This window comes from Salvia splendens, chromosome 21 (assembly GCF_004379255.2).
Source record: "Salvia splendens isolate huo1 chromosome 21, SspV2, whole genome shotgun sequence".
Taxonomy (NCBI): domain Eukaryota; kingdom Viridiplantae; phylum Streptophyta; class Magnoliopsida; order Lamiales; family Lamiaceae; genus Salvia; species Salvia splendens.
In genome coordinates, this window is record NC_056052.1 from 8,857,945 (window position 1) to 8,869,570 (window position 11,626).

The window sequence follows — 11,626 nt, forward strand, 5'->3', positions numbered from 1 at the left end:
TAGACGCGCGGGAGGCAGCCACTCCTCCTTCTCGTCGCTGGATCGAATGAGAAGTAGCCTTCTCGTACTGTCGGAGCCCGCGGCAATCAGATCCTCCGTCGTCGCCTCCGGCGGCATCACCACCCTTGCCGCGCCGAGGCTCCTCTGAATAGTCACGTGGAGAAGCAGCTTCATCAGCCCTCCTGTGATGGTGCCGTTGCCGGCGACGAAGGGGGCAAAACGGCCCGGCTGCGGTGGACGAGGCAAGAGATCCTGGTGCTGATTCAGGGCAAAAGAGTTGCGGAAAATCGGGTGAGAAGGGGGCGGGCTTTCGGGTCTGCGTTCGGGTCGGGTCAGATAGAACCGAAGGGGGCGTCGATTTCCTCCTACTGCAAGAGACACGAGGTGAACCGAGGGCCGGTCCAGTGCCGGAAGAGATGGAGCAATTTGGCAGGGGACTTTAAGAAGATAAAGGAGTAGGAGTCGAAGATAAAGAAGGAGACCGAGTCGTATTGGGTGATGAGGAATGATTTTAGGAGAGAGAGAAAATTGTCTGGGTTTTTCGACAGTGAGATTTATGATATTCTTGACGGCGGCAGCGGAGAAGATGATGTGCTGCGTTTGGCCTTGGCGCCTGCCGCCTAGGCCGGTGGCGGAGGCCGCAGACGAGGAGCAGGAGGCGTTGTTTGACAGTGGGCGGAGCACGGCGACGGATGATGGGAAAAATGAAATTTCTGAACTAGAGAGAGAAAATATGTTGAAGTGTGTACTTACAAAATGACAGCACTTTTGGTAATCTTGCACGCAAATCTGCTACCACTATAGCGGAGCAGATATGCAAAATCAAGTGGGAAACATTAATTATTTTTGTCAAAAGTCAAAAGGAATAGTGTGGGTCCTTGGTCAAATCGAGGGCCATGCATAATCATCTACGGAACAACGAACCGCATTAATTGTACTGATTTGACTCCATTTATGGTCAATTAAGGGTCACCGAAGAAGCCCTAATTTTAATAATACTCCACCCATTCCCTCATAGTTGAGTCATTTTTCCATTTAAGAAAGTTCCTCATAGTTGAGTCATTTCCATATATAGTAATTTTTTCCTTTTTCTTACTTTACTCTCTCATACTTTATTTTTCTCTATTTTATTCACTTTCTACTTTACTCTTTCTTACTTTATTCTTTCTCTTATTTTTTTGTTTATTTATTTAACACAATCAACATCATTTTCTTAAACTCCGTGCCGAAAAGTTTGCCTCAACCATGAGGAACGGATAGAGTAACTAAACAACTGATTTAAATTTCTTATCCCGTCTTGCACCTCCTACGACGTCGTTCCATATGTCCTCCCCCCGTCTCTGCAAAATTTCACTTCTCCACTTTCAGCCTGCTTCTATTGCAATCACTGGAATTTCGGCGAGAGAGAGAAGAGTGGGAGAGGAAGAGAGAGAAGATTGTCTAAGCTCAGCCTGAAATTTTCTCACTCTTCAGGTACGCTATGTGTGAAGGTGTGTCCTTGCAGTTCACTGATTCAGTCAAGTGACAGAGCCGTTGAAGCTCGGGGCAGGGATCAAGAAGGAAGCTCGGCTTTGAGCTAGAACTAGCCGAGAAGGGAGTTCGGTTTTGAGCCGAGAAGGGAGTGCGGTCTTGAGCTCGGTTTGAGCGCCGAGAAGGGAGTGCGGTCTTGAGCTCGGTTTGAGCTGCCGAACTGGAACTAGCAGGGAGCTTGGTTTGAGCTGCCGAGCTGAAACTAGCCGTTGGTGTTTAGCGGTTGTAACTGTTTTTAGAAACAAATTAGTTAGTTTGTTTTTCTTCTTGACTCCCATATATACTTACAGCTCGATTGTAATCAGAGAGAGAGAGATCGGCGGCAACACGACCCCAACAAGTGGCGCCGTCTGTGGGAAGACTTCCACGATTTGCCGATTAATTGGTTTCTGGGTGAGTTCGTGTCTAGAGGTTCCGTTGTATAAGCTGATCTTGGCGATTGCCCACCGCTCGTTTTGAGAAATGTCTACAGCCAAGTTCGAGGTGGAAAAGTTCACCGGGAGAAACGATTTTGGGCTGTGGAGACTGAAGATGAAGGCCATCTTGATGCAGCAAGGCCTATGGGATATCTTGAAGAATGAAGGTGACGCTAAAGAAGGCAAACCTGATACTGATGACAAGGAGAAGCAAAGGCTTCAAGATATGCAGTATAAGGCTTATAGCACCCTGATCTTGAACCTCACGGACAGGGTGCTAAGGGAAGTTTCCAAGGAGGAGACGGCTGCAGGAGTATGGGGGAAACTTGAGTCATTGTATATGACCAAGTCTCTGGCGAACCGGTTACATTTGAAGCAAAGGCTTCTTGCTTTCAAGTTTTCAGATGGAAAGAGCATTTCTGAACAGCTTGAGGAGTTTGGGAAATGCATAGATGATCTTGAGAATATCGATGAGGTCATTAAAGATGAAGATAAGGCATTGATGTTGCTCAATTCCCTGCCTAAAAGTTATGAGCACTTCAAGGATGCAGTGCTTCTTGGAAGAGAAACCAAGGTCACCTATGAAGAGATTCATTCTGCATTAAAGATGAAGGAATCTCAGAAGGCTGATAACAAACAAACTGATCCAGTAGCTGAGAGTCTGCATGTGAAAAATAATCAGAATAAAAAGGGTTCCAAGAAGAAGTTCCAGAAGAAGGAAGAAGGTGGAGTATGGAAGGAGAAGAGAAGCTGTCACTACTGTAAGAAACCGGGCCATTTAAAGAAGCATTGCTTTGCTTGGAAGAAGAAACAAGAGCGAGAAAAGGCTGGGAACATAGAGACTGCTGATCTGGCTCAGGATGTTGAAGATAATGAAGCTTTGAATATCCACTCAGGGGCCAAGATTGAGGAATGCTGGATCATGGATTCAGGTTGCTCCTTCCACATTTGCTCACACAAATCTTGGTTCCAAGAATTATCAGCTTGGGAAGGATCAGTGATGCTAGGAAATGATCAAGTGTGCAATGTCAAGGGCATTGGGAACATCAGATTGAGGATGAAGGATGGGAGTATGAAGACTCTCACAGAAGTCAGATTCATTCCTCAAATCAAGAGAAATTTAATATCTCTTGGAATGCTAGAGTCAAAAGGGTGCAGATTCAACTCTGGTGATGGGATCCTCACAGTAACAAAAGGCACCAGAATTGTGATGGAGGCTCAGAGAAAGAACAGCCTATACTATTTGCTGGGTGAAACCGTGGTTGATGCTGTGAATCTTGCCCAGACAGAAGACCTGTATCTATGGCATGCCAGGCTTGGACATGTGGGTGAGAAAGGCATAAGAGAGCTGGCTAAACGAGGAGTGATGAAGTTAAGTGCATCAGACAGCCTAAAGAAATGTGAATCTTGCATTCTAGGAAAGGCAAAGAAGCTGCCATTTTCTGGTGGGAAACACACTTCATCAGCCCCATTTGTGTATGCCCACAGTGACTTGTGGGGGCCATCCCAAACTGAATCCATAGGTGGAGGCAAGTATTTCATCTCCATCATAGATGATTACTCAAGAAAAGTGTGGATTTACATTCTAAGAGAGAAGTCCCAAGCTTTTGAAAAATTTAGAGAATGGCATGCTAGATATGAGAATGAAAAGGGCTCAGTGCTTAAATATCTAAGGACTGATAATGGCATGGAGTTTCTGTCTGCGGAGTTTGATAGTTTCTGTAAAGTGAAAGGGATAAGAAGGCATAGGACCGTGCCAAGAAATCCTCAACAGAACGGGCTGGCAGAAAGAATGAATAGGACATTGCTAGAAAGGGTGAGGTGCATGCTATTCTACTCTGGAATGCCAAAGAGATTCTGGGCAGAGGCTGTCTCTACTGCAGCTAATCTGATCAATAAGTGTCCATCATCTGCTATATCCAATGAGACCCCAGATCAAAGATGGTATGGAAGCCTAGGTGACTACTCAGCCTTGAAGGTGTTTGGGTGTGCTGCTTATGCACACATTAAGCAGAGTAAATTGGAGCCAAGGGCAAAGAAATGTGTGTTGTTGGGATACCAAGATGGGGTGAAAGGATACAGATTGTGGAATTTGGATAGAGAAGAGATGAGCAGGATACCCTATGCAAATATAGTGGGAAGTGTGATGTACTTGATGATATGTACAAGGCCGGATGTGGCTCATGCCATAAGCGTTGCAAGCAGATATATGGCTGATCCAGGTAGGGATCACTGGGCAGCACTAAAGTGGATTCTGAAATACCTGAAAGGGTCTGTCATGGTTGGCTTGAAGTTTGGTGGTGGAGTTTGGTCTGAGGAGAGGGAAGTCCTAGAAGGATTCTGTGACTCGGATTATGCGGCTAACTTAGACAACAGAAAGTCTCAGAGTGGTTACATCTTCACACTATATGGCACAGCAATTAGCTGGAAATCAAATTTGCAGTCTGTGGTTGCACTGTCCACAACCGAAGCTGAGTATATTTCTCTGACTGAGGCTGCAAAGGAAGGGAAATGGTTGCAAGGAATCTTGGAAGATTTAGGAATGAAGCTGGGAGCAGTGAAGATTAACTGTGACAGCAACTCGGCTATATGTTTAGCAAAACATCAAATGTTCCATGAGAGGTCCAAGCACATTGATGTGAGGAGGAACTTCATTAGAGATGAAATTCAGGATGGAAGGATTGATGTGGTAAAGGTTCCTACTGAAGAAAATGCATCAGATATGTTGACAAAATCTCTACCGGCTTCAAAGTTCAAGCATTGTTTGAAGTTGGTTGAGGTTGTGGAGTGCTGAGGTATGAAACAGGTTTTGAGAAGGGAATTTAGATGTTGATGGAGACTTGCAAGGACAAGGTGGAGATTTGTGAAGGTGTGTCCTTGCAGTTCACTGATTCAGTCAAGTGACAGAGCCGTTGAAGCTCGGGGCAGGGATCAAGAAGGAAGCTCGGCTTTGAGCTAGAACTAGCCGAGAAGGGAGTTCGGTTTTGAGCCGAGAAGGGAGTGCGGTCTTGAGCTCGGTTTGAGCGCCGAGAAGGGAGTGCGGTCTTGAGCTCGGTTTGAGCTGCCGAACTGGAACTAGCAGGGAGCTTGGTTTGAGCTGCCGAGCTGAAACTAGCCGTTGGTGTTTAGCGGTTGTAACTGTTTTTAGAAACAAATTAGTTAGTTTGTTTTTCTTCTTGACTCCCATATATACTTACAGCTCGATTGTAATCAGAGAGAGAGAGATCGGCGGCAACACGACCCCAACACTATGTATGTCCCTCGCACATCACACCTATTGGAAGAATTGCACGTTTACAAGATTTCAACGAGCTCATGTATGTAATTGCTGATTTTTTCTATTCCATTTCGCCTATAAATACGAATGATAAAGGCGGTATCTCACGTATTATGATACTTGTGCCATGTTCCCTCTGAAACTCCGCAGTTATTGTGAATTCAAGTTATTTTAGTTTAATTAGGGTTTATCTTATCATCGCAACATTGTGTATCTCTTGTTTTATGGTGGCAATTCATCATGCACGTGATTTTTTTGTGGTGTTTTAGTTATTGAAGTAGAGAAAGATGAGGATTAGAATCGTTGTTGTAATTCTGATGCAATTATCTCATGAATTACAATTGTAAGTATCTTGGTTAGGGTGTTTTACTTTATCAAAATCACACCTCCTTTATTGTCTATTTTGATGCCGCTGATTTGAAATATAGGAATTCGTTTGTTGGCGATTTTGTAGAATAATTGTCAATGGATCATTCACGTTCCATCTCTGGGGGAGGTGAGGACAATGTCGCAATTCCTGATGATTTGCGTTGTAAGAGGTCCGATGGGAAACAGTGGAGATGCACTGCAATGTCCATGCCTGACAAGACTGTATGCGAAAAGCATTACATCCAGGCAAAGAAGAGGGCAGCTAATTCCGCAATGCGTGCAAGTATAAAGAAAGCTAAGAGGAAATCTGTAGATGAAAATGATGTATACTTGGAAAGCAAGAGTGATGATATGGATCTACCACTCAGTTCTCAATTTGGGGATTACTCTGGGTTGTCTGGGAAGAAGAAGAAGGATAAATCAAAAGCCCAAGCCAGTTACTCACCTGAGATGCCTGCTGGTAGGAGTCTTTCGGGTCGAAGCTCTCTGAGGTCAACTGATGATCTCGATGGAGATGGGTCTGACTATGAGGACAGTAGAATATCGTATAGAACGCCCCCTACATCTGCTGCAGTAGATTCAGACAGAAGCAGATCGCAGAAGATGTTTGAAAATAATCCTATGGTGAGTAGGAAATAAGCTGACAGCATTAACTCCAATTTTCTTTCTGTTATCAGTCTTTCATGGTTTTGAGGCTAAGTCTTTGCTTTTGTGAAGTGCTATGTTAAAGTCTCAAGTCAAAATAGAAGATGACAAATTTTGGAGACGCTCGAACACATTACCTCAAATATTACTAGTCCTCCCAATTATGAAAATAGACAAGGAAATGATGCTTACCTGCATATTATTTGTCATCTTCCTTTGGGTAGGGTGTGGTGAGGTGGGGATGGAGGTTTTCTGTTGTGACTTAGATAAAGAGACGATTCTAGTTTGGCAGTTGCCAGTTTCTGATGATGGAGATCGAAACCTAGTTATTCGGCTAGGAAATACCTCTTACCTTCTGACTTGAAGTTATTGCTTTCTTTTAACAAGTTGTGTGATTTTTGTAGGAGACTTCTGATGGAATTTCAGAATCATCTGATGATACTGAGGGACAGCCTTGTCATCAATGTCGGAGCAATAACAAGGATAAAGTGGTTTGGTGCCTTAAATGTGATCAAAGAGGGTATTGTGAGAACTGTATTTCGACATGGTGAGAGAAAATATCATCTGATAGGTTTATCTTTTTAATTTTGTTTTTATTCTTAAAAAATAGACCCTGAGATGGTAATGTGATACATCGTCTCTCAGGTATGCGGGCATATCCATACAGGAAATTCAGAGGATTTGTCCTGCATGTCGTGGTACATGTAGTTGCAGGGTGTGCATGCGAGGGGATAATCTTATTAAAGTATACATCTTTTCCCTTTTTGTTTGACTGTCAGTAGATATCCTTTCCAGCTAGTTGTAATTTTTTCTGTGAAAGCATACTCTTATGCGAATTGATTTTATATTTTCCTCTTACAGGCAAGGATTCGAGAGATATCCGCACAAGACAAATTGCAGTACCTTTACTGTCTTTTATCAGCGGTGCTCCCAATTGTGAAACGGATCCATGCAATGCAGTGCTCTGAGGTTGAGCTGGAGAAAAGGCTCCGAGGTATGCTATTATGCTTGTCCAGTTGTTGGAATTAGAGTTTTCATGAATTTTTGCTTACATTATTGACTTCTTTGTTGTCTTTCAGGAAATGAAATAGATCTTGTCAGAACTAAATTAAATGCTGATGAACAGATGTGCTGGTGAGCTACGTTTTTGCTGATTTCCATATGTTCAGTTATTTTACGTATCAATGTCCATCTTGTTTCTTGACATCCTTATGACAATTGGAGTGGTCTGTAGCCATAAGTCATTCTCACTATTGTGTCTTTTTGGTAACACAATTGACAAATTATGATGATTTGTGCTCTTCTCCTCTCATTGCAGTGATTTCTGCAGGGTACCTATTATTGATTATCACCTGCACTGCACAACATGCTCGTACGATTTGTGCCTTAGCTGCTGCAAAGATGTCAGGAGAGCATCCAAGCCTTCTGTCAATGAAGAGTTAGATGACATTTCTCTTGCAACGAATAATAGTGACAAAGAGCCTAAGTCAGCAAGATTAACACAGCTAAATTTCATCGAAAAATTTTCCAGTTGGAAAGCTGATCATGATGGAAGTATCCAATGTCCCCCAAAGGAAAATGGAGGCTGTGGGTCCTGCATTTTAACTCTAAAGCGTATCTTCAAGATGAACTGGGTTGCCAAATTGGTGAAAAATGTTGAAGAAATGGTCAATGGCTGTAAAATAAATAATTGTGGTGATTCAGAGGAAACTGAAGGTAGTCTCAGTCTTCTCCAGGCCGCAAACAGAGAAAATGATAGTGATAACTTCTTGTATAATCCATCTTCAGAAGATCTGAAAAGTGAAGGGATTAAAAATTTCAAAATGCAGTGGAGCAAACGGAAGCCTGTTATTGTTAAGGAGGTTTTTGATGACTCTGCAATGACAATGTGGGATCCTATGACTATATGGAAAGGAATTAAAGAGACCGCAGAAGAGAAATCGAAGGATGCTAAAAGAGTTTTGAAGGCTGTTGACTGCACTGATGGGGCTGAGGTCTGCTGTTTAATGTTGTAAGCTGGCATTGGTTTAGTTTTTCTTACCTTTTTGTGGGTTTAGGGTTTAGTGCATGAGGGGCATCTATGCAGAATCATGTTTATTTTCATACTTATGATGTTCCTCCAATATGTACCACTACGTATTTCGTTTGACATAATGCAATTTCAGGTTAATGTAGAACTTGAAGAGTTCATAAAAGGTTACTTCGATGGTAGAGTTGATGAAAATGGGAGACGTCAGTTGTTAAAGTTGAAGGATTGGCCTTCACCTAGTGCTTCAGAAGAGTTTCTGTTATATCAAAGACCTGACTTCATCAGTAAACTTCCCCTGCTTGAGTTCATCCATTCCAAGTGGGGTCTTCTAAATGTTGCGGCAAAATTGCCTCATTATTCCTTGCAAAATGATGTTGGTCCTAAGATATTTATTTCTTATGGCAATGTAGAAGAAATTGGCAAGGGTGGTTCTAGGAATAATCTTCATCTCAATATGCGCGATATGGTATGGACCAATGCCTATTTTGAGCAGTATTATAGTTTTTTGCATTAGTGTGTGAGTATGCTGTGCGCTTTATTGGGGAATTTTGTTGTATAATTGCGATTGAGGTCATTCACAAATATTCATTCTGATAATCGTGTCAATCTGGATATATTAGAATGACACTATCTCTTTTAATCAGGTATTCCTTTTGGTGCATTCATTTGATGCAAAGTTAAAAGGTCTGCAGAGTACACAAATCGATGTACAAAATACTGTGATTCAATCAGATACAAAGGAATTGCACAGTGATTCTGAAATTCACCTGAACAGCGGTGGATCGCCCAACTCGTTACCTGATGGAATGGATTTCTCTGTGGCCGATGCACAATCAGATAACTCTGAGAAAAATGATGATAAAGGAAATGAAGAAAGCAGCATAGTTGAAGAGAAAGGTGTCAATGATTCTAAGATTAGGTCCAGCGAGAATGTTCTGGTAAATGTCCAAGCAGGTGCTCACTGGGATATATTCCGCCACGAGGATATACCCAAACTAATGGAGTATGTAAGCTTGCACAGGGAAGATTTTGGGAATGCTGATGATATTAATGATAATTCTGTAAGTTACTCTATCTTTTTAGATATATAATTAGATCCCTAGTGTTACATTTTTTTCTCTTTGTAGCTGAAACTGCACTTCAATATCATCAGGCATCTCGGCCTCTATATGATGGGGTAGTATACTTGAATAGGCATCATAAAAGCAGGTTGAAAGATGAATTCGGTAAGTGCAAGTTTTAGTTGTTCTTTATGATGTTCTTCAAATAGACTTTGTAGAGCAGATAGCAAACTAGTTTCAGTTTTTTTGCAAGTATAATTAGCTCCTTATTATGATTCTTTGATAGTACATCAGTTGCACTACTGAAATTATGATATATTAAAATTATTCAATGATCGTATCTTTTTATTCTTGCCCCCAGGAGTTGAACCTTGGTCGTTTGAACAGCATTTAGGAGAAGCAGTATTCATCCCTGCCGGAATCCCCTTCCAAGTACGGCATCTTCACGTGAGTTACAGATAAACACCCCTTAATGATTCGCTTGCTTACATGGTGAAAAAATATTTGTAATTCTTACCGTCTCTGTTTCTTTTTACCTCTTCAATTTCCAGTCCTCGGTTCAATTGGGGCTTGATTTTCTCTCTCCTGAAAGTCTGGCTGAATCTATGAGACTGTCTGAGGAAATCCGTGGACTTCCACATGATCATGATTTGAAGCTTCAAAAACTGGAGGTCAGCAATTATTCTAGTTTATTTTTCTCTCAGTCCCCTGTTTGTGACATTGTTACCCAATGATGTAGTCTGTGGTTGATTCAGGTTGGAAAAATATCATTATATGCAGCAAGCTCAGCCATTAAAGAGGTTCAGAAGCTGGTTCTCGACCCAAAGTATGCAACTTATTTCATTATCTTCGCACATAATCTACGTTAGCCCGTGATCACTTATAATTTACTAACATGCATTATCCTAGCTATCTACGTGCTAGTGTTGCTTAATTATCTCAATAATAATGCAGATTTGGTCCAGAACTCGAATATGAAGATCCGAATCTGACTACGTTGGTGTCGAAGAACTTGGAGAACATGGTGAAGCGCAGACAGATTTCCTGTAGCTAAAGAAGAAATTCTTGCTTAGTCACTTCAAGAAATGTCTCGTTCGTGTATAATAAGAAACATGATCCGACTCTATTTGTGTTACACTGTAGATCAATTTTAAGTCTTCAAATATTGGCCAAGTCTTATTTGTTCATTTATTTGTTCAACCAAGTCTTATATAATACCGCCGTTTCACTTTGTTTGGCTCCTGATTTTGTAAATTTCGCACATGTCAGTTCTCATTATTGTTTGTGTATATAAGTTTGTGTTTTGGCAAAACACATAAGCCCTTATATTAATACTCCCTCCGTTACACTAAATACAGAGGAGTATGAAATATTTATTTTTTGACACAAGATTTTATGTAGTGTTTCGTGGATTAAATAGAGAGAAAATAAACTAAGATAGAAAAAATGTAGAGATGATAATGAAAATGTTTCCATTTTAGTAAATGTCATTTTTAATGTGACAATCTAACAAAAAAATTATGGCGGGGGAATATATTTTATTTTATTAGATCATTCTACAAATTTTTGATTCATTAGATTTTTGTACTATGCATTTTGTTTTATTAGAATTTTTTTATAATTTTTTATTTTATTCAAGAAGTTATTTGGTTGGATCACTATTTAATGAACATCATAATTTAATTAATTTTTTTTGTTAATTAAATTTATTTATTTTTGTTTTTCCTCTTATTAATTATTTAGCTACAATATCAACTTAAAAATCATTGAAATATGATAAATTTATAAGATGATATTTGAAAATATTAATAAATTATTTTCATTTTTTCAATGATTATCAAGTTAATATAGTAGCATAATTAATTTCGAAATATATAAGAAAAAAGAGAGAAATATAAAAATTTAATCGACACAAGCAAAGATCCAACCAAAGAACCTGTTAAATGAGTAGTTTAAGGACCTAATGAAAAAAAAAATTGTAAATAAACCCAATAAAACAAAATGCATTAGTACAATGACCTAATAAACCAAAAATTTAATCATGAAATAAAATGTATTAGCAGAATAACTTCTAGATGTGTTTTGCCTTTTATTTACAATAATTAGTAAGGATGTTAATTGGATCAAGCTAACTCTCCTCGGGTTGCGGGCTAATTGGGTTGTGATTTTATCGGGTTATAAATATCCAACCCTTAAATCTTCATGTTTCGGGCTAGCCCAACGAATTAATCGGAGTGCTACCGATATAATTAACATGTGGCCAATTCAATACATAATGATGAAAATTAGTCATATTTGT

General features: G+C 40.3%; 1 protein-coding gene across 4 annotated transcripts; it reads left to right on the forward strand.

Annotated features, from left to right (window-relative positions):
• Positions 1 to 1,331: 1,331 nt before the first annotated feature.
• Positions 1,332 to 10,559, forward strand: LOC121784962 (lysine-specific demethylase JMJ25-like). 4 transcript variants are annotated; one of them, XM_042183253.1, is made up of 15 exons: positions 5,226 to 5,263; positions 5,493 to 5,566; positions 5,678 to 6,216; positions 6,642 to 6,784; positions 6,883 to 6,982; positions 7,099 to 7,231; positions 7,317 to 7,371; positions 7,556 to 8,231; positions 8,403 to 8,732; positions 8,911 to 9,327; positions 9,420 to 9,492; positions 9,689 to 9,774; positions 9,879 to 9,998; positions 10,083 to 10,153; positions 10,282 to 10,559. In XM_042183253.1, the coding sequence occupies exons 3-15, from the start codon at positions 5,689 to 5,691 to the stop codon at positions 10,379 to 10,381; spliced, it is 2,832 nt and encodes a 943-aa protein (XP_042039187.1). In that variant the 5' UTR covers positions 5,226 to 5,263; positions 5,493 to 5,566; positions 5,678 to 5,688; the 3' UTR covers positions 10,382 to 10,559. The 4 variants fall into 4 exon arrangements, with proteins under 4 accessions (XP_042039186.1, XP_042039188.1, XP_042039185.1 ...); XM_042183252.1 differs by lacking the exons at positions 5,226 to 5,263; positions 5,493 to 5,566 and adding an exon at positions 1,332 to 1,473; XM_042183254.1 differs by lacking the exons at positions 5,226 to 5,263; positions 5,493 to 5,566 and adding an exon at positions 1,334 to 1,473 and having other exon boundaries at positions 5,652 to 6,216.
• Positions 10,560 to 11,626: the final 1,067 nt, after the last annotated feature.

Bases quoted from the DNA above. Each gene is read 5' to 3' on its own strand.
- LOC121784962 (XM_042183252.1), top strand. From the start codon at position 5,689: ATGGATCATTCACGTTCCATCTCTGGGGGAGGTGAGGACAATGTCGCA. The intron at 6,983-7,098 runs GTATACATCTTT...TTCCTCTTACAG, and splicing joins GAGGGGATAATCTTATTAAA to GCAAGGATTCGAGAGATATC. The intron at 9,493-9,688 runs GTAAGTGCAAGT...TCTTGCCCCCAG, and splicing joins CAGGTTGAAAGATGAATTCG to GAGTTGAACCTTGGTCGTTT.